This window comes from Marmota monax, unplaced genomic scaffold, assembly GCF_021218885.2.
Source record: "Marmota monax isolate L192 unplaced genomic scaffold, Marmota_monax_Labrador192_F-V1.1 WCK01_AAM20220418_F8-fsc00001, whole genome shotgun sequence".
In the NCBI taxonomy this organism is placed as follows: Eukaryota; Metazoa; Chordata; class Mammalia; order Rodentia; family Sciuridae; genus Marmota; species Marmota monax.
The window spans coordinates 1757164-1782782 of NW_026693777.1; the positions used below are offsets into that span (position 1 = coordinate 1757164).

The window sequence follows — 25619 nt, forward strand, 5'->3', positions numbered from 1 at the left end:
ACTCAAAGTCATTGTCATGTCTTCCAAATAAAGAGATGCTTTGAGTAAATAAAAGTGACAAAGTCACACCAGATAAACAAATGAAGGCGATAAACTCGCCACTGATCAAGAAATACCCCGAAGGCGACCTGGCTTGACAGTAACTGCAAGCAACCCTTAAGAACTGCGTAGGGGTTAAACGGCCGAGATCCTGAAGACTTGGGCGACTGGTTCTCCTCAGCGTGACAAGAGGCCACTCTGAGAGGCCTGAGCTTTGGGCTTTGGGCTTCTGGAGCAGGCCCCGGGCCTGAAGGATCACCGGCGCCCCGAAGCCTGGGGCTGGGTATCCTCCAGTGCCAGCCCAGGGGAAGAGACCACTCTCCGTCCACCTCTAGGTGTGGACTCTGCGCAGCAGAGCTGCAGGACGGAAACGAATTCCAAGTTGAGACCACAGTGGATCCCTGAGGGCAGCTCCGCTAGCTTGGCGAGAGCCTCCCGGGACGCATGCGGAGGTCAGGCTGACCACACCGACTCTGCAATCTCAGTGCCACTGGGCTGATGCCGGGAGCCTTAGAAGCACCTACTCCGCAGCGGGAAGGCAGACTCGGGACCGGCGACCACAGCCTGGAGCCGGCGGGCGCAACGGGTGGGAAAACTCTGCGAGGGAGCGGGCGTGGGCACCCTGTGGAGAACTTGGAGGGGTGCTCCCAGAGCGTGGGCGACCCTCGCAGCTGGGAGTCATCTCCATGCGGCTAGTCCCTGGCGACCCGAATTCAACCTTTGCGAAGATGCTTGGGGCATTAGCGAGCAACCGGGGGAGAAAGAAGAGTTATTTAAATGGGGGAGGGGACAGGCTTGAGGACTAAGAGGAAACCACACAAGAAAAGAAATCCTCATCACTACCAAAACCGCTTCTAAGAAGTCCTGAGGTTTTATGCCTGGAGATTTCATTTTAAAAGCTGAGAAAAATTATTCCACTGCTTTTAATTGAAGTAAACAAAGTGCAACAAATCCTAACTCAAATATGATTGCAGTGAGATTAGGGTCTAATTGCTTAGGGTTCAGGTGGAATCTGCGGGCTAAATCCTACAGGGCCAATCTGAATTTCACAATCATTCTGTCAAAAGGAGAGCGATGAGAGCCCACACGCTTCCTAACAAGTCATTTTTAACAGTTACAAGCTTCGCACAAAGACCACACAGGGCGTCTAAGAGATGCAAATCTAATCCCTGGTCATTCTACAGGCCTTCAACAAAGATGTGCTAAACCCTAATAGAAAAGAAATCAGTTCTCTGTCACCAGCCCCTGGTAAAATCTATTAGAGAATGGACAGAGCCGTATCTACAGCAGTTGCTGCAAAGGTTAAGGACAAGTACAAATAAGAGGGACCCAGTTTTGTTTTCCGTGTGAAATATCGGGAGAAGCTAACCCCAAATGAGTGACGGGATTCGATCCGTGGCTTCGCATTCATTTGAATGCTAGGAAAAAATAAACACACACATTAAGACTTTTGAAGGCTCCGTTTCTGAATTTAGGAGAGATGAAACAAATTCGCCCAAAAGATGTAATTCTTTTCCTCCGAAATTATCGGAGAATATAAATGGGGGAGGGAAGGCGAGCGCGCGGGTCGCGGAGGAAGGAGGCTGGTGCGGCCTGGGGCTACCGGCGGTGGACCCGGGCTCCTGGAGCTGTCCCGGCTGACTTGGCGCTGCGCGCCGCGTTCTTCCCGAGAAAAGCCCCGACGGCGGAGCCAGGAACGGGCGGGGATTCGACTCGGGATGCGAGAGGCCTTTCACAAATGGGGTTGAGCAAAGGACACTGACCAAAGGGCTGCCACCCACTCCTGCCCAGACTAACCCGCACTGGGCGGCGGTCGCTCTCCACCACCGCTTCTGCCCTCTCCCGGGCCAGAGCAGAAGCAGCCTGTGCCTCAGAGCCGTGGAAGCGTCTCAAATGTGCGCTTGGCGGTCACCAACCAAATGAGGTCCTTACTAACGCAGTCAGTGTCATGCTGGGGTATTAAAAGGGTTGTGATGCAGCTAAAATATATCACAGCGTGTGCGACCCTGTAAAAAGAAAGGGCCCGGTGGCCCCAGGCTCCTCAGAGAAGCCCCCGAACGGGCTGGGAGTGGGGGCTCCCTTGCTGTAGTGCGGAGCCTCCCGCGGCCTGGCAAGTCCAGGCTTCCTTCCGGGACACAATCCCGGGCTTCTAAGTTGCGGGCGCCCCGCCGAGCCAGGCAGCTCCCGAGGGTTTTTATTTTTTTATTTATTTTTAATTTTTTTTTTTTTAAGTGAGGAGATGGGAGTGGGGATGTCGTGTCGCCTGCCAAAACAAGCAGCCCGACCCCGTCGCGGGTAAGGAAGATCACCTTTTCAGGACGTCTTCCATCCTGGCAAGCCACCTAGGTGAGGGCCCCGGGCTGGGATCCGCTCCTAATTACAGCGGAATCTCCCCCTCCATACTCTGAGGCCGCTGGGTCGCCCTCCACGTGACGCCTTCTTAGAGGCTGCATTCGCAGGGACTAACAAGGCCGCTGTCCCACGGCCAGGGTAGGGGAAACTAATTTTTCCCCTTTTCCAAAGCCTCTTCTCCCAACCACAGGGAGGAGAGTGGGGCACGTGTTCCGAGAAAGGCGGGGGGGGGGGGAGAGTTTTAGCTACTTCTATAGAAGTTTCCAGAGGCGACTGAGTCCCCACCCCCAGGATTCCCTGAATTTGCACCTTCCCAGGGTGCAGAGCCCAGAGTTGTCCAGAGTGACTGCATAGCTGTTTGCTCTGGCAAGACAGCCCCCATTCTTAAAAGCTTGGCCAGAGGAAAGGCAGAGTTTTCTAGATTTGCCTTTGGGCTAAGAGACACTACTATATACACATCTGCTTCCTCTTCATTCTGTTCTATGCCTGCCCAACCTAGGCATGTGCCTTAGGTCTTGGCTGTACTCCTTCCTGCCCATCTACTGATATTAATTGAATTTCTCCAGAGTGAGGTTTCTTTTTGCTTCTATCATTTTTTCTTGCTAGTCCCCTTGGCCATTCTCTGGTTTTCTTACTCCCCAGCTGGCCTCCCATATGGACGTTACTGGCTTTCTTTACAGTTTAGCCCATCCACTTTATCTGCTTTTCCTTTTAGTACTAGCATTAGGAAAATGATACTGAATTGCTTACAAAGTAAGACTTGCAAGACTGCAGCTATGAGGTTGGAATTGGACAAGAAACCAAGCAAATATAGACATTGAAATGAAAAAAAAGGAAAACAAGGAAACAAAAAGTAGATTAAATCACATCAGGCTACAAAAACAAGAATTAAGAGGCTTCTGCCCGCAAACTTTAGGTCCAAATGGGGAGACATGTCTGCACTGGGAGGCAAGGGAAGGAGGCTCCCTGATGAAAGTTTCTTATCTCTGGCTGGAATTGCACTGGAAGACTTAAGCTAGCAATTCCGAGCCTGAGTGTTTCTTTGGTCCAAGAGCATCTGGAGGGATAAGCAAATCAACCGCTAAGTCTAGAATTTGTCCTGTGGTTACCATATATCACTATGGAGCTGTTTGGTGATTGAAACTTCCTACCTGGAAGCCTTCTGTGGCTCTCTACTGTTCTGGGTACCACTTTACTGTGCATCACCCTATGTCTACCAAGCCGAGCCCAGTCGGGCCCTGTCTTGTGCCTGAGCAGATTGTGTCCTGCTGGTCCTAAAGTCACCCTCACTTCCTGCCAGTTACAGGAGTTCTATTCTCCCAGTGTGCTGAAATAGAGAGCCCGGAGTCTTCCTGCCATGGAAGGCTTACCACCAACACCATCCCTCTTCTGGGAGTGAAGAGTGCCTCTGGACAACTGTTGCTTTTCTACAGAATAGGTTCTAGGAAGAAAAGACAACCTTTAGATGGTTTGATGGGGGTAGAGGAGGGAGGAAGGATGTCTTTGGATTTCTGTGGCGCCTATCATTTGGTGCCTGTTAAAGAGGACGCTGGGGGTTTTTTAGGATAGTTTTGCAGAAAATTGAACAAGCAAGGTTGGGAATTGTTCAGAATCCCACCCACTCTCCCCATACATACACACACTCCATCTATTGGTTCTCCGAAGATGTTCCCGGAGTCAAAATGCTTTGCAAGAACGTCTAGAAACAATCCTTGCCTTGATGGAACCAACTTAAGGTTAACGAATTATCCTCATTTGAAATCAAAATGGAATCCTCATTAAGTACACACTATTGTTATTGTTAGATCGAGTTTCAGCCTACTAGAAAGTTCGTTTAACATTGGTGTCTGGGCAGAGACAAGCCTCTTTTCCTTGGGAAAACTCATAAGGAAAGTAGCAGTTAGCTTGTTGACTTTGGTTTAAATTTTTTTTTTCAATTCAAAGATGTGCTTTAAGATATTTTTTTTTAAAAAAAATCTCATCACTTTAGAGTTCGCATCATTGTAACCTAGTGAACTCATATCTGTGTATTCTGGGGGTAAATTCAGCGGAAGCATCTATTCTACCGCACTCCAGACGTGCTGGTGTGGTTTCCAGGAGGGGTTGGTGGTCCTGTCGGCAGGCGGCGCGCCACCGAGGTTGGTTGTTACTGGCGCGGGAACCGGATGGAGTCACTGGCTGGGATGGGACAGGGTGGGGGCTTCTTGAGACAGAGTGGAGGGAGTGAGGCTGTGGGCTGGGCGTCAGAGAAGAGGCGACGGATAGGCGGGGTGAGCCCTTGGACAGGGGTTGCGCGGAGGCCGGGGGTTGGCTGTGGAGGCAGCAGGGAAGGTGAGGCCATGGTAAGCAGCTTCTCTCGGTCCTGGAAACCAAAAGTTTCCTTGATAAGAGACCAAGAAACAGCTTGAGATTTCAAGTGCCCACATTTCTTGTTGAGACCCCTGACAACCAATTGGGAACCGCGAAGCCGCCCCCCCCCCCCCAGTCTTTAGCAGAATAGCTGGGAGGCCGCAGAGTTGTCCCCCTGGCTTACTTCTAGCTTCTGCACCTTTGCTCCGCAGCCTGCCTGCTGGTCTCCCACACCAGGTAAGGGATGGGTGGCTCCAGCCCGCAAGCCTTAGCCCTGGGCAACACTTTCTTGTGGCCGTGCCTTTAAAAAACAAATTCGAGTTTTTCATCAAATCTTTTACCTAGTGTATTCTTCATTGCATGACCATTAAGCAGCGCCAAGCAGAAGCACAATCAACAAGGTTTCTCAGTGACCTCTTTGCCGCCGCCCCCCCCCACCTCCACCACCATGGAGTCTCGATTTTCTAAGCAATTAAGTTATATATTCAACAGGAATATTCCATTTAAAATACGTTGGGACTAAAGACACACAAGGTCTGAGGCTAGAAGAAAATATTTAGTGCTTGCCTACAGATTCTGTCACCCATCATCTGCTCGGAATGCGCTCTGTATCTTTCAGCGTGTCCGGCTCTTATGATTGCAAATGGCCCTGTTTTCAAATGGAAATAAGACTTGCAAACTGATTATGTGTATTGAATCAGAATCACTCGCTAGATCCTCTTGTTTAAAATGTATTGAAAAAAGGATGATGGCTGCAGACCTCTGTAACCAGCTCCCTCTCTTCTCAGGGAGGTCGATCTATTTTGCAACTTTTTGCCATTTGAGCATGTTTCAGCCAGATAATTAGGTTCCCATTGTGTTACCGGTCCAAAGCTCACACATGGTACACACACCACCTCCCAGCCATCTCCCAGGCCCTTTCCACTGGCATCACCCCCTCAATACAATGTATACACACCACACACTCATCCACTCCACCCCAACACTTTGAATCAGCTACAACCAGCACCTCTCAGCTGTCACAACCACCTACAGAATCCCACACACTGTCACCAGGTACAGTTTCTGTCCTCTCCCGTTCCTTCCTTTTCAGTCCCCTGTCCTCTCTTCTGTCTTTCCAACATGCAGACCCATGTACGTGAAAATCCCCAGCTTTCAGAACACAACTAACAAAATCTAAGTATTTAGCCATGTCAAGATTTTTCAACAGCTAATTTTCTGTTTATGTGGCATTGTAATCATTAGAAAGTGATTCATTCAGTAAGGTTAATGACCAGGTACTTTATGCTACCATGGATCTGAAAGGTTTTCTCTTTACCCCCATCCAGTACTCGATTATAGACTATAAGTGGGTTGACTTTTCTGTTGATGTTGTTGTTGTCAAATATTTCCAAAAGGTTCTCCTTTTTGATGTCAGTATGAAACCAATGAACCATGTGGATGTGTGCAGAGATATCTGAGCTTTACTGTTGTATTGGATGTAAGTATGATACAGTGCACACTTCCAGGGTTTACTGCACTCAGGCCTTTGCTTCAGCATTCTTGTCAGGAAGCAGTGATACCAAAGAGCAGAAATCAACATTCCAGTTAATACTGAAGGGTGGTGAATAGTAATGAACTAGCTACAACTTCTGACTGCCCTGGCTAGAGGTAGGCACTTGCTTTGTGCACACCTGTAAAGGTAGAGGTTACAATTCTTTCTGAAGCCAAGTCAGAAGGGAAAAAAGAAGCCCTCACTGCCCAGCTCCTGGTCCCCTTGGTCCCCACTCAGGCCTGCAGACCTCCAGACACTTTGAAGTGGCCAAGAGAAAGGTTTAATCCTGTGTGGCTTCAGTATCTTCTCTGAAAAAGCCTGTCTCTGAACCTCTGTTTAGAGACCTGGTTCTCAGTATCTCAGGAAGCATCTTCCAAGACCCTAAAGAGTTTTCATTCTATACATAGGTATACTTGGTAGTTAAATATTACCCAGGTCTCCTGGGTTAGGGCAGAGCAAACAGCCAGCTCAGAGGAACCAGCTCTCAGTCCTCTTCGCGTCATTACGGTAATTCCAGGTTTACATCTACACATGCACATTCAACCTTGTGTGTGCTGGGGAGATCAGGTAAACCAGCAGCATGAAAGCCAAATGAACCCTTGTTTTCCTAGAGCTTTGGACACCTTTGAGCACCATCATTGGGAGAGAATTAGAGGCAAGGTGGAGGCCGTCCAGTTCTGGGCAATTGTCCACAGAACTCCTCCAGAGCACAGCTGTAGGAGAAAGGTACCCAAGGACACTTTTCATGTTTTGACATTTCTGGTTTTGTAGAAATGAAATTATAAGCAATCACCAAAACCCTAGAAATGCAATGTTTACCTCTCCATCAACAATCTACAGTTACTGACAACCACGATCTAGCAATCAAAGACAGGTTTTCCAAAAATGTGCAAAATGGGGGTTGAGTGAGTTTGTCTTTTTTTCTTGTGGGACACATTCAGACCTGCCCTTGTATTTCCACTATAATATGAAAGCAGAAAGAGAGAGAACATTGGCTATAAACAAGGAGCAGAATAATTTCTCTTGTTTTTGTTTTTTGTTAGTTTGGTTTGTTTCATTAGCCGGGCAGTAGCATTCATACTAACGATGTCTTTTAGTGGATGTTGTAAGTTCAGCGAGAGACAACAATTTGTGATATAGGTTGCAAAAAAAAAAAAAAAAACCCTCACCCACAGCTGTGTCTCAGGCACCAAGTTCCATTTCTTTAAGCACAAATTTAACAATTTCCCAAACATGATTAGCTCTCTAGAGTTCCACATGACAATAAATAAATATTCCAGTTAAATTGGACAAATTAAAGAATTTTTTTAATTTTTAAAGGAAAACTAAGTTTCAATTGAGGTAATGAATGTACTCAACTTTATTACATCTAACAGAATCTGTAAAATCCAATTCTATATTTAAAATTTTGTTTTGGAACATCTTAAAAATAGATATGTGTATATATACTTCTACATATACATACATTGACAGACATCTATTGTAAGCAACCACTTATCCCTATATACAGAGTGAGCAGAATCAGATGTGAATATTATGTTGGAAGAAGGAATTTTCTACTGCCTGAAATGTTTACATATATGTTTTATCATTCAGGAAAAGTACTACATTGGGCAATTTATATTACAGTGTCCTGAAAATTGCAAAAATAAATAAAACAGGAAATGTATTCAAATCTCACCTTTTTCCAAAACTTTGCTATAACTCATAATTACAAAGGCCATAAATGTTTAGGAAGCAGAGATGAAATGGGAAACACTGTCAAATGTGGGGAGGAACAGAAGCCCTGGACTATACATAGATACCCTCCAAATTGGGTATTAGGTCAGTATCAGAGAGAAAAGTAGCCGGCCACTTCAGCTATGGCTTCAGATGAGGCAAAAGCTATGCTGCCAAGTTACAGAGGCTGCTCTTCTTCCATTTCTTTAAGACTCATCAAAGAAAGCTCAGAAACCACTATTTGGGTGGGAATGGGGGTTCACAAGGTCCTTGGGCCACCCCTTCCATAAACACATACTTTATTCCCATCCATGGCAATTCCTCCAGTCACTTGGGTGGACAGTTTGCCTAGAGCCAGGTCACTCCTTCCAGAAACCACTCACTGAAGAGGCAGAAAACTTTCTGTGCTCCAAGTTAAGGCAGGCTTCCAAACTGGGCCCCCCAGAGGGTGGCCTGAAGCCTCAGGAACACAACTGCACAAGGAAGCACCCACCAGCCAGGAAGACAGGGAGGGCCAAAAGAAGCATCTCCTAATGGGGACCTGGCCAAGCAAGGAAAACATTCAGCTTCATTCCTCCCAATATCCATGTCACTACCTTCCATTTTCAAAGAAAGACATCTTTGAAGAAAACAGCCAGCAGACAACCTAAGAATCATATCATCTCAGATTCACATTTCCCAATGGACTTCCTAGTTCTCCACAAATAAAATCTCCCGCTCACTCAGGTTCCTCACTCTAATGATTGGGAGGTGGAAGCGTTGGAGGGGGGAGCTATGTCTAGAGAGACTGGGGACATCCGATCAGAATTCAAGGCAGCTTCTCTCAACTCTCTTGTTTATAGAAAATGAATGTCTGCCTGGCTTGCTTTAGTTCAGGAAAGGGGTCAGTCTTTATCAGCACGGTTCACACAGATTCTAGATTTTTTTCCCTTATCTTAAATTGACCCGCTTTTAAGATAAAGACATAATAGAGAAAGTATTGACCTTACCTGGTCCCTAATGAGTTGGAAGTCAGAAAACCTCGCTCTCATTTCCTCTTATCTCGATCGCCTGGGAAGAGATTCGCGCTACCTTTTGTGCACTTTCGCCTTGAGATAGCCCCTCACCGACGCCCAGACGCCGCGGAGCGCGCGCGCGCTACGGGTGTGCGGCCTCTAAAGTCTGAGGATTCGTCCTGGGGTCTCAAAATCGAAGACTACTACGATGCTAGATCCAAGCCTTGTCGCTGGAGCTCCCTAGCACAACCTCGGAGGATATAAAATCCTTTGGAAAGCAAGCCGCTCCCCATGAAAGGCCAAGCCCTAAGCTGGGAAGTAGAGCTGCCTCCGGCTATGCCCTCCGACTGGAGCGCTGCGGGCCTCCCCCGCCTCCAGGACTAGGTGCCCAGAGCGAGTCTCGCCGAGGGGGCCCCGATGTGGCTTGCGGACTCCAAGCTACTTCCCATCCCGCCAGCTCCTATCCCGAGCCACTGCCGGCTCTCCTGAGGCACCCGATGCCTTCACCCGCCTCCCATCCTTGAGGTGTCCCTGTTGTGGAAGCAGCAACACAGGATCCCTTCCTCCCCGCCTCTGGGCATCTCTGTTTGGTTCTTCACGCCTCCCAGAGCCCAGTCCAGTCCACGGACCGCCAGCTGAGAAGGCTGCTTTCCTTCCTCTCCTGCCCACAGGCCCACAGCTCGGGGTTCCCAGACTGGGGCGGGGGTGGGTAGCCGCTTTGGGATGCTAAACATCAAACAAACCAAGCCTGGGGTTTCAGGCCCTGAAGCCACTAGAGCGGCTCTCCAGGGCTCTCGAGATAGTCCTCCTGTTTACATGGCCGAGTGGGGGTGGGGTGGGGGATAGTAGGAAAGGGGGAGATGCTATCTGCAAAATCTCCCCCATTCCCGGAGCCTTTGGGGCCTAGGTTTGGGTGGGGTACTTTGGAAGGGGCAAAGTTTCTCGGGTATATCTGAACAAACTGATCTGCCCCCTCACGTGAGGGAAGTTTTCAACTTTTCCAGCACCTCAACGCCAGATGCATTCCCAGAATACTGATTTCTCTTTCAGGGAGGCCAGAAACTACCAGGACCCGAGTTGCTGGAAACCTAAAATAGGAGACTCCACGAGAGGAACCCTGCACACTCGTCAAGAGACGTTTAAGACTGCTTTCCAGGGCTACTTCCTGCAGCTGCAACAAATCCCTCAGCTAGGACCGGGAGCCAGTGGACCCGGACTGATTGATGGCGAGAGGCGGCGGAGGCCCTGTTTGTATAGGTCCCATCCGCAGACCCGGCTGAATTCACCTTTTCCCGGGACAAGTAAACAGACTTCAAACTAAGCCGGCGGGGAGAAGAATGTGTTTGATAGAAACTCCATCCTGTGATAAGGCCAAGAATATCACAGCACACTAAAACGGTGACTCCCAGGAACCGGCCCCCGGGTAGAAAACAGGCAGGGGGCAGCACAGTGGCGCGCGCCATGTCTCTGTCCAGGCTAGTCCCTTGCCCAGCCACCCTAAGCTGGGTGCCTTGTCACAGAAGGAAAGCTGCCCCTTACACAGCAAATGTTCAAACTTTTTGATTGTTTTCCCAAATGAAATGCCTCCTGAAATTTCCCCAAACCGGCTCACTCTTTAGACCCAACCAACCATCCTTTCAGAATCTTCATGTCCCACCTGGATATTGAAAACTTATCTCAGTAGCCAGGCCTGGTGAGGGAGAAAGCCCACACTAACCCCTAGTTCTAAGGCACACAGAGAGGCCTCCTCTGGAAGACAGTGAAAAGGACTGCTAGATGCCGGGCAGGCATTTCTGGCTTTCTGCTTCATTTACAAAGTCTTGGGGATAAAGCTGGGGATGTGGTGTGGGTATTGGAAGGGAAACTTGGAGACTAAATGAAATGGAAAGAAGAGGAAGAAAAGAGGGAGGGAAAAAAGCATGAAGGGGAAAAGAAAGTTGAAAATCTAGGCAAGGCGTGAATGCATGCCAAATATGAATCAATCTTCAACAACAAGTACTTCCAGACCTAGAGGAAAGTGCTAGGAGGGGCATCTTCCTGCAGTCTTTTAGACTGTCTTTTCTCTGTAGTTTCATCAGGGGTGACAGGAAAGGAATAACAGCCCATCCACGGGACTATAATGTTTCTCTCTGATCACAAACATTTCTTCCACCACCAATACCCCTGGCTCACCACAGAAACCTCAATATTTCCCCCAACACATATAACTGAAAGCTGGGATCAGGAAATTAGAGATTGAAAAAAAAAAAGGAGCAAAAATTATTTTGTTGGGGGGGGGGTGCAGGAGAAAGAGGCATCATTGCAAAGATTTAGAAAACAGAGATGGAAATCTCAGGAACAAAGAATAAAACCCCAGCTTTCAAAGTCCTGCCAGAGGGATCCTCATTCCAGCCATCTAGTTAAAGACACTGACCAAGGAGCAGCCAGGAGGGGAGGAAGTAGAGAGGTGGAGTGGGGGGCCGTTGCTGATTCCTGAACAGGGATCACTGCCTCAAAGCCAAAATAAAACCCTGAATGGCTTCCCTTTCGAAAACAGCCACCCACCAAATTCTAACTGTAAAAGAGCTTGGTTGAGGATTATAAATATTATGTTTGATGTTCATGTCTACAGAAATAATTCCTTCACCAGAAATGATAGCTCATTCAGGATTATTTCAAATGGGTATCCTGGACCACTGTTTTAAAACATTGGCTCAACTGTATAAGACCACAGTACATAGTTTTGAGGTTTCTAAAAACAAAAGCCTTGCTTTGAAAACAAGTCCTATGGTTTCTTTTTCTTCTTCTCTTCTTCTCCCTCTAGGGTAGAAGTAGTGTAGCTTTCTGTCCTCTATTACTGAGTAGCAGGGCTGCTCAAGATTTGATTCCACTCAATTGCAAGGTAGAATACAATTCCCTCTTCCTGCGGGACAGGAACTCTGGGCCTGGCCTCATTATCTAGTTCAGAATCCTTAGAGCTCAAATCCAAACAATTCAGATCCCATCAGGCCAAAGATGAGCCCCCCACTGCCACCAACACTAAAAAAGCTATTTAAAGTCAAATCAAAACCAAACAAGAAGAAAGTTTTTTAATCAGAAAAAGAACCTTTTTAATTTGTATAATTTATTAGAAGCTTCTTAGGAACTATATTTAAGCCAAATATCTACATAAGTTACAACAGAAAAAGACTGACGCTGCAAATACCAAACTGCCAAATAATATACACAGATTTGTCAATGCCCTTAAAAAAATGAGGGACTGGGGATGGGGAGTGGGTTTCTTTTTACAACAAAATGTACAGATTACTAAAAACTATGAATTTGTCCAACTTTTGACAGCATTTTACAGCTACAAGTTCACATCAAACATAAAACAATTTTCCAGAGGGACGGTCTGGGGCTGAACCTATAGGGCCAGAGGGCATCTGGGAGGAGGCACTTCCTTTGTGTCAGTGACAAGTGGGTTATGTCCAAGAATCTTTCCTCTCCCCAGCACCCTTCCTCCCTTCTTAAAAAAAAAGAAAGAAAGAAAGAAAGAAAAAAGAAAAGAAAAAGAAAAAAAATCTGGTATTTACAAGAGAGCCCACTTTGCTGTCAGAGTGTACCCACAGTGAAGTTTGAGATCTTTAGAGTCCAGAGCCATACCAGTGTACAGCCCTCTCCAAACTGTGCCCCGCCCCAGCGTGGGAAATCAATTTGAATCACGGAAAAGACACCCCAGAGCTGTTCTTTCTATGTCCTTCTATGTTTAAAGACTTCGTAAAGAATTGAATTTGCTTGGTTGATTTTTATTTTCTTTTTCTTTTTTAAAAAAATCCACAAATTTAGAAAGAAAGGAAGAGGGGGGAAAAGACGTCCAGCAGTTTGGCCTTTGTGTATTTTTCCTCGGTCTAAACGCTGACAGGTTCTTAAGAAAAGTAGAAGCGCGTGGAGCAGCGGGTGTATGGTGGTCTGTGTGGCGGGCAGAGGGGAAGCGGTGAGGCAGCGCGCCGGGCTAAGGCGGGCGGAGTGTCCTCTCACCAGGTCCGACCGTATAGCAAGGTGGAGCAGGACATGGTGCCATAGTCCGAGCCTGAGGAGTTCAGGTGGGACAGGCTGGAGACCTGGCCCTGCAGCGCTGCGGGACTGGCTGCGTGGTGCGCCAGGTCCGGAGACTGGCCTGCGCTGCCAGGCTGGTGGCCCGGGTGTGCCCCCAGGCCCGCGCCACCGCTGCCGACCGAGATAGCTGCTGCTGCCGCCTGGGCGGCCTGAGCCTGCTGCTGCGCCTGCTGTTGTGCGTGGCCTTGTAGACTGGCGGCGCCCGGCGCCTGGGCGCCAGCCTGGCAGGGTTTGCCGTCTTTCACCAGGACCGGCACTGCCACACGGCGCGGCGACTGCTGCTGAGCCTGCTGCTGTTGTGGGCAACCGGCGCCCCCGCCGCCACCCCCGCCGCCGCCGCCGCCGCTGTCCTGCTGCAACTGCTGTTGTGCTGCTTTGTCCTTGGCTTGGCGCTTCATTTTGTAGCGGTGATTCTGGAACCAGATCTTGACCTGCGTGGGTGTCAGGTGGATCATGCTGGCCAGGTGCTCGCGCTCCGGCGCCGACAGGTATTTCTGTTGTTTGAAGCGTCGCTCCAGCTCGTACACCTGAGCCTGGGAGAAGAGCACCCGGCGCTTCCGCCGCGGCGCGCTGGGCAGCGGGGCCATATTCTTGCTCACGTCCCCCAGCGAGCCCAGGCCGCCCATGCCGCTCATGTTCATGCCGCTCGCCGGGCCCATGAAGCGAGAGACTGTAAGCGACAAACGCACAGCGTCGGCTGGGACCGGGCGGGTTCAGGCCAACCCTACCTTCAGCGCCCTTGGCCCACCCGGTCCAACCCCGACGGCGCCCTCCTCACCCAGGCCTACTGCTCGGCTCCAGAGGTCTAGCCGCGCCGTCGAAGGAGCTCGCGGCTTCAACCCTGGCTACCCCCCTCAGAACTCTCTTTTGACTCAAAAAGCGCAGTGGGGGAAAGGCCGCTCCTGCTCCTTTTGCGCCCAAGCCCGATGTGAAGCACAGTGTTAGCCCGCCACAGGCAGAGGACAGAGCTCAGAGCCGGAGTTGGGGTCCAACAGTAGACCCCAACTTTGGGAAGTAACAAGAGCAGAGTGTTCACTTCAGAAACTCAAGCCCCCAGACGTTTTGCCTCTGCTGTGGGTCCCAGTGAAGGCACCAGCTCAGGCCATTTAGAGCCCCCTGCGGAACCGCGCGCCCTCCTCCCTGGCCAGACTCCGCTAGAAAGCGGGCCAGGCCGGGCGCCTAAATGCGTCCCAGCAGGGCGGCCTAGCTCCTGGCCAGGCCTTGCCTCTCCATGCGCTGCTCACCCTTGCTCCCTCAACTCGGGGGTGGCTTTGATCGGCTCTCAGAGGTCTTAGGCGCGCAGCAGAGCTGCCAGTTAGCCGCGCCTGGAGATGCTTAGTAGAAGCACCTGTTCACAGGACCAGCGCTACCAAGTGTCTCTTCTTGGATCCCCAGCCCAGCAGAAGGAAGAATCCCCAACTCCTGCACCCATCTCCCAGGCGCCGCTGCCAGGCTGCCCACCCTGATGCCTAGCTCTCAGCCGGACCCCTCCACGCCTCCTGTGCTCAGCCCGCGGCCCCGCAGTGGGGCGGCCTGACTTACTGGCGGGGAAGCGCGGGTCTGGGTTGGCGCCGTACCATCCGGGGCCGGAAGCGCTGTTTCGCATGGTGTCCTGGTAGGGCGGCAGCTCGCTCATGTTGCCCAGGTTGCCGTTGCAGTAGCCCCCCACAGCGGAGTGCGAGAGCTGGGGCACCCCCGCCGCCGTCATGTGGTAGGCGGCGGTGACGGCGCCGTGGTGCCCCACGGCGTGCTGCTGCATAGCCGCGGCCGGCGGTGCCGCCTGGCCCTGCCTGTACGCCGCTAGCGGAGCCCCGAGGCCGCCGCCCTCCATGCCCACTTTCTTGTAGCTTTCCTCCAGGGGACTCAAGATGTCAGACACTGAGAACGGAGTCGTGTGCTTTGGACTCATCGACATGATTCGGCGGCGGCTGGAGGAGGAAGGAAGAGGAGGAAAAAAAAAGGGAGAGGGGGAAGGCGAAGCTTCGCTACTTTTTTTTTCTCCCTTTGCCAAATATTCTGGTGTTACCTTAACGCCGATCTTGTTGGATGTACACGTAACGGAGTGGACCGAGTCCGCCTTAATTGGCTTGAGTGGAGGCTCGGGGGCTGCCTCGCGTTTGTTTTAGCCCGGCGCCAGGTTTTAGGCAGCCACCAGAGGCGGGGCATAAGCGCTAAAGCAACAAGACAATAGAAGCCTACATCTTGCCCGAGATAATTAGCTTACATGCTGATGACAAGGTAAACACCTTTAAGTTTCACTTGTCAGGATTTTTAGGTCTCAAAGAGGGAGGGAGGGACAGAGAGAGAGAGAGAGAGAGAGAGAGAGAGAGAGAGAGAGAGAGGGACCCAAAGCATTTCTTTCCCTCTCCCCTAGACACCCCCATCCCCATTTTTTGTGGGGTGCCGGCAGCGCACGGGGAGGAGGCGGGGGAGGGGAAGGAGGAGGGGACCGAGAGCTGGGAAGGCAGGAGGTGGGGTGGAGAGTAGCCGAGGAGGAGGGATGGGGAGGAAGGAAGGTGAATACTGCTTTGCAACCAACTTGAGGAGTTACAAAGTGGAACCACTTTCCAATTCGGTCGGGGTTCCCCAGGAAGGGACAGGTCTTTAGGAGGAGGGGGCCGAGGGACGGGGTGGGGGTTTCACCTGAGCCTGCTGGGGCTGCTCCTCCCTCCCGCCGCGGCCTCCCAGCCCCGCGCCTTCCCACTGCCTCCGGACCACATCGGGCTTCGCTGCGCAGAGCCCCAGTCGCCACCAAATGAGCGAGCGAGTCTGGGGACGAACCCTGGGGCTGCACTGTTGGTCTACGTGTCTGTCAGTCTGTCTGCCTCTTCTGCCGCCGTCAGAGGGACACCTCTGCTCCCCGCCCCCTTTCCCCTTACCGGAGAGAATCCTAGCGGGCGGAGGGGGAGCTGAGTAAGGGAACAACTGCCGCCCGGAGGCTGTCGCGGATCCCCGCGCCTCCCCCCACCCCCAGCTCAGGGCTTCTTAGCGGGCCACCCCTCATCACACCCCCACACCCGCACGCTGTCTCCCCACCTCCACCCCCGGTTGAGGCAAGCACACCAGTAGCCTCCTGAGCTAGGAAGATGGGGAACGACTAACGTGAGAGTCCGTCACTGAAGTTGTCCCTGACCCTGGCCCATTGTCTGGACACTCAGGATTCTGGGGCTGGAACCGACTTTCAGAGGACCTCATAGCCTCAGAACCAGAGAGGAGAGCCTCTCTGTTTTCCCCTTGGGGGGCTTCCAGAGGACACCGGCAACCGGCGGCGAGAGAGCCCTCTCGCCTGTACTCGGGTGGAACTAAACCCTGGCGGGACCCGCTGACCGGGAGGGGGCGAATACCCTGGCGCTGGCAACCTAACGGGCGGGAGGCTGGGCTGAAGCTCTCCTCCGCCCCGGAGCTCAGCCATGCAAAAGTGCACTTGCTTCCCCGGGAATAACCAAATATCTTTGTTTAAAGTGGCTGCGTAAATGGCCAGTCGCTTTGTGGCCACGCTGGATATTAGTAGATGAGGATCATTCTACTTCAATTGGGCACCTCTCATCCTGCGAGCAAGAAACTGCTTAGGAGGAAGTGGGTTTCCTGTCTGAGCGTTCCCAGGCTTCAAGTGTGAGCCCCGCGCCTTGAGGGTCCTTGGGCGCCTGGCGAGGGGGAGCTGTGGGCTGCGCTCCCCAGCGGGGCCGGGGGCGTCAGATGCGTGGCTCTGGCGGTCCGGGATCTGCAGCCGAGTTGACTACCCGCGGCATGGCGCAGATTTTGAGACCAACTTAGACTTTCCCTCTTGGATTTTAAACGCTTTCGTTGTTTGTTTTTGTTTTGCTTTTTCTTTGGTGGTTTTAGCTTTCTCACTGCGCTGGGGACTGAGAGGGCGGAGCGCTTTCCGGACCGACTGATGCCTCCAAGATACTTCGGAGGCCAGTCAATGAAGCTCCTCGAATTTGGTTTTTGTTTCTTTGTTTTATTTCCCCTCTTTGTAGTGAGGGAACTCCCAATAATGAACAAGCAGGTTTTATCTACTTAATTCAGCAGGTTAAACTCCTTTTTCATTAATAGCAATTATAGTAGTGAAAGTTATTCTGTTTGCTTTTTAAGATCTCTATCCTCTCCTTGAAGAGTGTTCTGTACTCCTTCAATACAAAGCCAACTTCTATACTAACATTCGCTTTCCTCACCACCTACCTCATCCCCCACCTCACTCCCAGACCTCCCACCTGGACCCTCGTTTTTTACAGGACCCCCACAGTGGCTTTGGGGCAGGCAACCCTGCATTTTCGTGCAGAGATGCGCTTGCAACACGCGTGGCTAAAGACAGGTGCAAAGCTGGGCCCTGCACCGGTCTTTCCCAGGGGCTTCTCTGGGGGGCGCTCTCAGGAAGAACTCAAACCACATCAATTGTGCTTTGGTCAATGTAATGTCTAAGGTGTAGGAAGGGAGGCGTCGTGGGGTTCAAGTGCAAAAGTTCCGGTAAAGCGGAAAGCGGATTTTGACTGTAGGCGCAACACAGATGGGCCCAAATCCAGAATGGGGTCTTATCTGGAAGGTGGAGTGGGTTTCCCAGTTACTCATCTTCTATCTCTTTCTCTCTCTCTCCATTATTTCATACGTGGTAAATGTAGGAAACACCAAGCGTCCAATGTCGTGCACCTCTCCCTCAATGCCATTTAGAAATGGTGATAATTCTTCGACATTTTTTTAATGAGATTCAAATAAGATCCAACATATCAAAGTGCTTTCAAAGCCTTGACATTTTTAAAGCTCATTGCCAGAACCCCAGATTTCTGTAGTTAGGATGCCGGACCTGAGTGAAGAGTTTGATGACTCTTCCACAGCCCCGGAGTTGTGCCTCCTCAACTTTCCTCCCTAGGCAGCTTAGCTCCAGCCCCGCAGCAGGCCCTGGATGCATGTGGCTGGCAGCTTCTCGGGGCTAAGCCTCCAGTAGAATCAGGGTCTCAGATCTGGAAGACACCCTACTCCTGAGCCACCTGGACCGTGGCGGTGGGTGGGATTGGGGCGCAAAGCAAGAATTAGAGCTCAAGGGGTGGAGCGGACAACGGCTTCGCTCTCTCCCTGAAATTAGGACTACGTTTCTATCTTCAGCTGCTGACGTGGCAACAGCCAGCTCCAGCCTAGTCTAGACCTCACCTGAGACTTTCCTGCTGGCTCCCTGCATCCCGGGCCCCAGGCTTCTCTCCCACGTGTGCAGGTTCATACACACCCACCGCGCCGCATTCTTTCCCCCCCAGCACGCTGCACTGCTAAGGATAAGCCCAAAGACCCCGGGGCCTTGTGGGGAAAAGGCAAATATGTGTATCTCTGGGCTTGTCCAAGCAAAGACCTGTGAGTCCTTTCTCTGGCCCCAACACCTTTTTCTGACCAAAGAGCATCCTTTCTTCCCATCTCCTCCCTGACTCATCCTGAATAGGGCAGATTCGAGTTAAATCGGTGTTTTCTCCACGGCTGCCGGTTATAGCCGAGAATCCAGTCTGCTTCTCCGGTCCCGGCCCTCGCTTCTTCCTTGGCCCCGCAACTAACTTGCTCCTGAGTGGAGTAGATGCGGTGGGGAGCCGGCAGAGCAGAGCCCAACGCTGGCCTCTCCTCGAGTTTCCCAGACGCTTTCTCCAACGACTGTTGGGCTGCACCGCCCTATCCTGCACTGCAATCCTCTGGGGTGGAAATGGAAGGATAGGGCGCTGCCTATGAAGATCAGACTCCCTCAGAAGAAGAGAGTCATGCCCTCGGGCCTTACGGGTGCGAGAGCTCCGCTATTCTCTAGGGTCAAGCCTTCCAGTTTTGGTCTTGGGCACACTGCCTCCCTGGCAGCAGGTCGGCCAGGAATCGAGGAGCTGCGGAGGCACAGGCCCAGTCCTAGAGGTGCTGAATGGCCATCAGCCTTTACACCCACAGGGAGGCCAAAGGGGGATTCCCTTCTTTCCCTCCAGTGTCACTTTGAGAGACAAGAACAGAGAGATCATTATAGAAGGCTAGTTCTGTAACTCCAACGGGTGGGATGTTGAGGAGGAAACACCAGTCTCACCTCCCTGCTACCCTTCCCTGACTTGCTTTATCCAACTCTTTTATAATCCTTTATATCTCCCGAGGGCAATAAGTGTGTTTCCTGTTGGTGTTGTTTTGCTCAAGTTTTATCAAAATTCATGATTCATTCAACAAATATTTATCAGGCACTATACTGGGTTAGAAAATTCAGCCTTCAACAATCTTGATGAAATTACTCCCCATATAGAATTTACATGTTAACAATAAATCTTCCCAGTAATATGTAGTTTGTGACAAGTGTTACTGAATATCCAATCCAGATAGGGTTGTAATGAAGTTTTGTTGAGGGGGGGGGGGGTTGCACTATTTCCCAATTTTCTTAGTGCTCTCTCCAAGGTTGTGGGATGAACCCATGAGTAAAAGTTAGAAATCTTGGAGTTTGAGCCTTAGCTTCACTATTTTTCAATTGTGCAGTATAACTCTTGTAGGTTCCCATCATATCCTGGAGCAACCTCCATCACAAGCAGATTAAACTATTGTGTTTTCTGACTCCCGTCGTCCAGGACAGACCCTTGTCTCGAGAAATGCTAAAGCCCCCAGTGCCTCAAAAAATATTATGGGAACAAAGCTGTTTCCTCACCTGCAAAAATGGTCGTAACCTGCCCTGTGTATCTTATTGGATTGTTGTGCTAGGGCCTCAGATAATTCAGGAAGAAATCCTGTGCCTGAGTTTGTCCAACAGAAGTTCTTCCTTCTGATTCTATATTTTGGATTTAAAGAAACAGTAAACCTCTGACCCTCTGTTAGAGGGAAGCACTTGCAACCCTCTTTTGTTCCAGCAGGTCTCCTTTGGCTGTAGGCTCCACTCTGGGCTGAGGTGGGCTCAGGAATTCTGTCGAGGCAACCGCTCCCAGAGTCCAAGTCAGGCATGAAACCGGGAGCTGGGGTTGATACTTGCCATTCCGGAGATCCAAGGAGCGCCTTTAAAAGATATCTTCCTGACTTCTGCTCTCTGAAAGATCTCACAGGGTGCTTCCATCTGCCTACCTAGGCTCCAGAACTGAAAACATCTGGAGCGTCTGCGGAGGCACGGCCCCCAGCAGGACAGCTTTCGCAGAGGTGCATAAAAGAGATTCCTATATTTCTCTCTCTCTCTCTCTCTCTCTCTCTCTCTCTCTCTCTCTCTCTCTCTCTCTCCTTGTCCTAACCATCTAGGACCTTTGAGAGACTTTCCTTTTAGGAACACTTATCTTAAGTCATGATCTCTAGGAAGACCGGGAATGGAATGGGGGTGCTGTGGGCGGGGGGCGGGGCAGGGGATACTTGAGGGCTGCACTGAAATCCTGTGCGATGGAAATGAGGGTGCTAGGGTGCTGCCTATGAAGATCACACTCCCTCAGAGGAAGAAAGTAACGCCCTCAGGCCTTTGGGATGCAAGAACCCGCTATTCTGTAGGGCCACGCCCACCTAAAGGTGAAAAACTCTTTAAAAAGGTCTGTTTCCATTCCATAAGGTTCAAACCTAGTTCCAACTCCTCTCAATATTCAGTCTTTACTCTCTCCACCAACTCTAGGACGCCCCCTGGTGGGAAGGGGCTGAGGGCAGAAGCGAATTTGGAGAATGGGCTGGGAAGTGAGAGAGAAAGGGTACGCAGCACTCAGCCCTCCCTTGGAAATGCGGAGAAACCCAGACCTGTAGCGTCGGGGGACGCCGATCTGAAGACGCTTGTGGATTCAGCGCGACTCTGCAGCAAAGCAGACAGACATACAGAGAAATGGCTTCTTCCTAGCCATTCTTCTTCTTCTTCTTCTTTCAATGTGGTGCTGGGGATTGAACCCAGGGCCTTGTGCATGCGAGGCAAGCACTCTTCCAACTGAGCTACCTCCCCACCCAACCCACCTCGCAGCTCTTCTTTACTGTTTAAATCAAGACTCTCTAAGCCGGCCAAAGAGTGGACGGTGACGACTCCGTGATCCTCTGGGCAGCCCCCATCCTAAGGGGCAGGGACATCCACAGAGGCTCTTTCAGATGTGTATAGCTCCAAGGAAAGTTTTTCAAGTGCTTCTGAGATCTAAATGACAGATTCTAGAAGAATCCTCGTGAGGGCTTGGCTCTTTCCCTCCAGGGCCTGTGCATCCTCATCCGAAATATGCAGTGTTTTTGTTTTTTTTTTTTCCTGCCCTCCATCCACCACAGACCGCAGTGCCAACCGTGAGCCTTCAGTGTCTGCATTTCCCGCGGAGTCGCAGCCGCCCTGGGGTTCCTTTCTCCGCTTCTTGCCTCCTTTCTGACCTCCCACCTTTGCCCTTTCTGTTTCTGCTCCTCAACACTTTGGCCAGGAAAAGGTTCTGGTGGCCGCAATATACGCTTTCTGGGCCGGCTCCGGGACTTCTCCAGGTCTGGGGTTTTCTGTGACTTGACTTAGGCGACATTTCCTCCTCGCGGCGGCGGACTTGAGGTTTGACAGTTTGCGGACCGAGGCAATCCACAGCGCCCTCTACCGGCTACATGGGATCTGCAACGTTAGAGTCCTAACGGAGAGTCTTTTTCACTAGGTCCAGGACAAAAAAATACTGATAAGTTGTCGAAGACTAGTAGTGGTTAACCTACCACTCATTTATTCACCCTAACCATTCACCATATTATCCACCCAACTGCATGTCAAGCTCCCCATAGGGCCATCCTGCGATATAGATTATGTCACTGCGATATAGATTATGATTGACTTCAGATCACCCAGCCTCCTGCACCCACTGTTTGAAAGATCCTGTGTGTATATCAGGGCCATAGGAGATCCCGTGATACCTAAAGTCCTCATCTAATTATGCTTGGCCTTGGAATTTTGTTATGCCCCATTTCCTCTCTGAGGATAATAGGACATATGGACAGTAGCTTGCACTTTCTGCATTTCCAAAGCCTGGAGAAAGCAGTAGATTTTCTTGCTTGGCAGCCTGACCTAAGGAGACTTTGCCTTGTACTGAAGCAGTAGGATCAAAGCCCCTAGAAAATAGTAGAGCAAGAAAATCTCTGGGACTAGCTACAGTTAGGTGGATGTATTCCAGTCTCCAATCTCTAGCACCCATTTATCCACATAGGCTCTCCTCCAAATTCTTCCCCCACTCTTTGAACTCCTGTCAAAAAAGAATCCTCTTCATCTTCCCCATCCCATCCCACCCAATATGCCTAAATCACACCGTAGCTCAATATATGTCTGCAGAGTAAATGCAAGAATGTCTGGTCACATTAATAATACAAAATCATTCCAATAAGATGATTTGCTATGATTTGTGTCATACGTATTTATGTTCTTTTTGGGTAGACCGTAAGCTTCTTGATTTTAAGGGCTATATCAAAACATTTAGACAATGTTCCCAGAAATGTACCCAGTGGTCTGAAGCATTTGGTGCTATTAATCACTCCATGCTCAAAATTCTCCCATTGACTTCAGAGTTACCACTTTTTCATGGTTCTCCTCTGTCTCTTGATATTTTATTCTCAGAATCCATTGCGGACTCCCGTTCTGCTTTGTATACCCATCCCCATGGATCTTCAACTGCCACCTATTGCTGATGATTCCCAAATACTTCCCAGCCAACCTTTATCTAGAGCTTCTGACTAATATTTCCACTAAAATATCCCCATCTGAACTTATGAACACTGCCTTGTGCTTGCTTCTTATTTTGTGTTCTTGATGTAGATGATTAGCATGAGCCATTCCCACCACCCCACCACCCCATAAGCTCCTGTTTTAGTCAGCTCAGACTCCATTAAAAAAAAAAATACCACAGGCAGTTTCCACAGTTGACATTTTTTTTTTTCACAGTTCCAGAGGCTGGTAAGTTTGCAGGTTCAGCAAGATTCATTTTCTCGTGAAAATTCTTCCTAGTGTGTAGATGGCTGCCTTCTCCATGTGTCTTCACATAGTAGGGGGGAGGTTGAGAAAAAGGGAGAGAGGCATTTTTTTAAAATAAGGCCAGAGCTTGTTGAATTACGTAGAATATGTGCCTTCCAAAATTCAGATATTGCCAACATGATAGGATTAAGAATGGAAACTTGAAGAGCTTATAAACCATGGGGGCTTCTTTTTGGTTAATGGGATTAAGATCTTATAAAAGAGACTCCTTGTAGCATTCAGCTAGCTTTCTCTTGTACTCTTCTGCCATGTCATGACACAGCATTTCTTCCCTCTGGAAGATACAACAAAGGGCCTCACAAAATGCTGGCAATTTTATCTTGAATTTCATAACCCCTAGAACTATGAGAAAAAAAATTCTAGTTTTTTAAACTACCCAGTCTCAGGCTTTCTGTTATAGTAACACAAATGGACTAAGACACCTCCCAAAGATTCTATCTTCAAGTACAGTCATGTTGAGGGTTAAGGATTCAATATTAGAATTTGAGGAGGACACCATTCAGTCCATGGAAATTCCCAAGGCTTTCTTCTTCATTACTTAATGATTATAAAGTTATTTCAATTCAGATGTCTCCTAAGTTCAGCCCCACCGCCTCATAACCACTCTTCTTTCTCTGTCTTAACTACAGCCCTCCATCATCCACTGTCTCATCATTTATCTTCTGCTTCTACTGTCAGGCTTTAATCCACAACCCAGTCTGTAAGACAGAGTTCAAGCTTTCTTTCCTCTTGGCTCCCTATCTAGCCCTTTAAAATCTACTCTCCACCTGCTATAAATTTTTCATGTTTTCCCCCATTCATACAGCTTTACTGGAGTATAACTGATATGCCTTAAACTACACATATTCATAGCATAAAACGTGTAAGTTTTAAATGTTTTATATCTTATTATAAAAGATCATGTATATGTGAAATATATGATATATGTACATAAGCTTTGACAATAATATATATTATATATTGAGGTTTTCTATTTCTTTCTGGGAGAATTTTGGTAGTCCGTTTCCTTCAAGGAATTTGTCTAAGGTGTTGAAATTATTAGCATAAAATTACTCATATGAACTAATTCCTTATTATCCTTTTAGTATGTGTAGGGTCTTTAGTTATGTCATCGTAACTTTAGTGCTGCTATTGGTAACTCATGTCTCCTTTGTCTGTTTCTCCCTTTCTCTTGAAAAATCTAGCTAGAACCTCCAGTTTCTCAATTTGCTTTGTGTTTCACTGCTTTTTGCATTGTTCTTCTGTTTTTCATTTCAATGATTTCTACTCCATCTTTACTATTTCTTTTTATTCTGCTAACATTGTGTTTAATTTGTTCTTTTCCTATTTTGTGGAGACATGGAAGTAGAGGTTATCGAGTGAAGACTATGGTAGTTTCCTGTGGCTGCTGTAAAAAAAAAAAAAAAAAGAATTACCACAAACTCAAAGTCTTAAAAGAATAGAAATTTATTTTCTCACAGTTCTGGGGGCTAGAAGTCTGAAATAAAGGTTATTCTGTTTTCTACCTCTTCCATATTTGGATGACTTTTGACATTCCTTGAGTGTGACTACATCACTTCAATCTCTATCTACATTTTCATGTGGCCTCTCCTCTTTTTGCCTCTGTCTTATAAAGATGCATGGGATAGTATTTAAGGTCCACCTGGATAATTCAGGGTGATCTTCTCATCTCAAGATCTGTGAAGATTTTTTTCCCCAAATATCATAAGGCAACATTCACAGGTTCTGATGATTGTTTGGAGGTCAAAATTCTCTGGAGGCCACAAGTTGGCCCCCTACAGAGACCTTTCTTCTTTTCTAAAGAGGTGCTTAGTACTACAGATTCCCCTCTAAACACTGCTTTAACTGCATCATCCCATACAATTTTTATTGGTTATATTTTCATTTTCATATCAGTGAAAATATTTTTGTGTTTTCCTTTGGATGTTTTATTTGACTTGGGTTATATAATTTAATGTTAATTTCCAAATGTTCATGTATTTTCTGGAGATCTTGCTGTCATTGATTAGCAATTTGATTCTGCCGAGTCTTACTTATCACTAGAATCGTTTTAAACTTATTGAAACTTTTTTAATGATCCAGAATATGTCCTATCTTTTTGAAAAGAATGCTTACTCTGCTCTTGTTGAGTGGACTATTCTATAAATGTCACTTAGTTCAAGTTGCTTCATAATATTATCAAGTCTTCTATGCACTTAGTAAAATTATTTCTACTTGTAAAATTATTTCTGCTTGTTCTATCAGTTATGAAAAGAGAGGTGTTAAGGTTTAGATGGGGTATCCCCCAAACGCTCATGTGTGAGACAATGCAAGAAGGTTTGGAGGAGAAATGATTGGGCTATAGATTTAACCTAATCAGTTAATTGATCCCTGATTGGATTAACTAGTGACTGAAGGCACTGGAAGAAGTGGTTCATTGGGGGCATTTATACTTTTTGTATCTGGAGAGTGGAGTTTTTCTCTCTCTGCTTCCTGGTGGTGTGAGCTGGTTCTCTCTGCTACACTGCTATCTATGGATTGAGACCTTTGAAACCGTGAGCCCTTAAATACACCTTTCCTCCTCTATAATTGTTCTGGTTGGGTCTATAAGTCACAGCAGTGAAAACGCCAACTAAAACAAGAAGTGTTAAAGTTCAACTATAAT

The 25619-nt window shown here is 48.8% G+C and overlaps 1 protein-coding gene and 1 long non-coding RNA gene across 14 annotated transcripts in view; one reads left to right on the plus strand and one right to left on the minus strand.

The window, feature by feature from the left end:
- The window catches only part of Nkx2-1 (NK2 homeobox 1), a 49605-nt gene extending 33658 nt beyond the window's left edge, over positions 1-15947 (minus strand). For 12 of the 13 annotated variants that reach the window (XM_058584482.1, XM_058584477.1, XM_058584478.1 and 9 more), the window contains exons 1-3: positions 15092-15695; positions 14608-14993; positions 8983-13735 (exon numbers count right to left, since the gene is read on the minus strand). In XM_058584482.1, the coding sequence (XP_058440465.1) occupies positions 12984-13735; positions 14608-14993; positions 15092-15231 (1278 nt within the window). In that variant the 5' untranslated portion in view covers positions 15232-15695 and the 3' untranslated portion in view covers positions 8983-12983. The other variant, XM_058584484.1, reaches the window with a different exon arrangement.
- The window catches only part of LOC124104454 (uncharacterized), a 29766-nt gene continuing 19090 nt past the window's right edge, over positions 14944-25619 (plus strand). The window contains exon 1 of the long non-coding RNA XR_006855435.2: positions 14944-15303. This is a non-coding gene — a long non-coding RNA (uncharacterized LOC124104454). The remainder of the gene's footprint in view (positions 15304-25619) is intronic.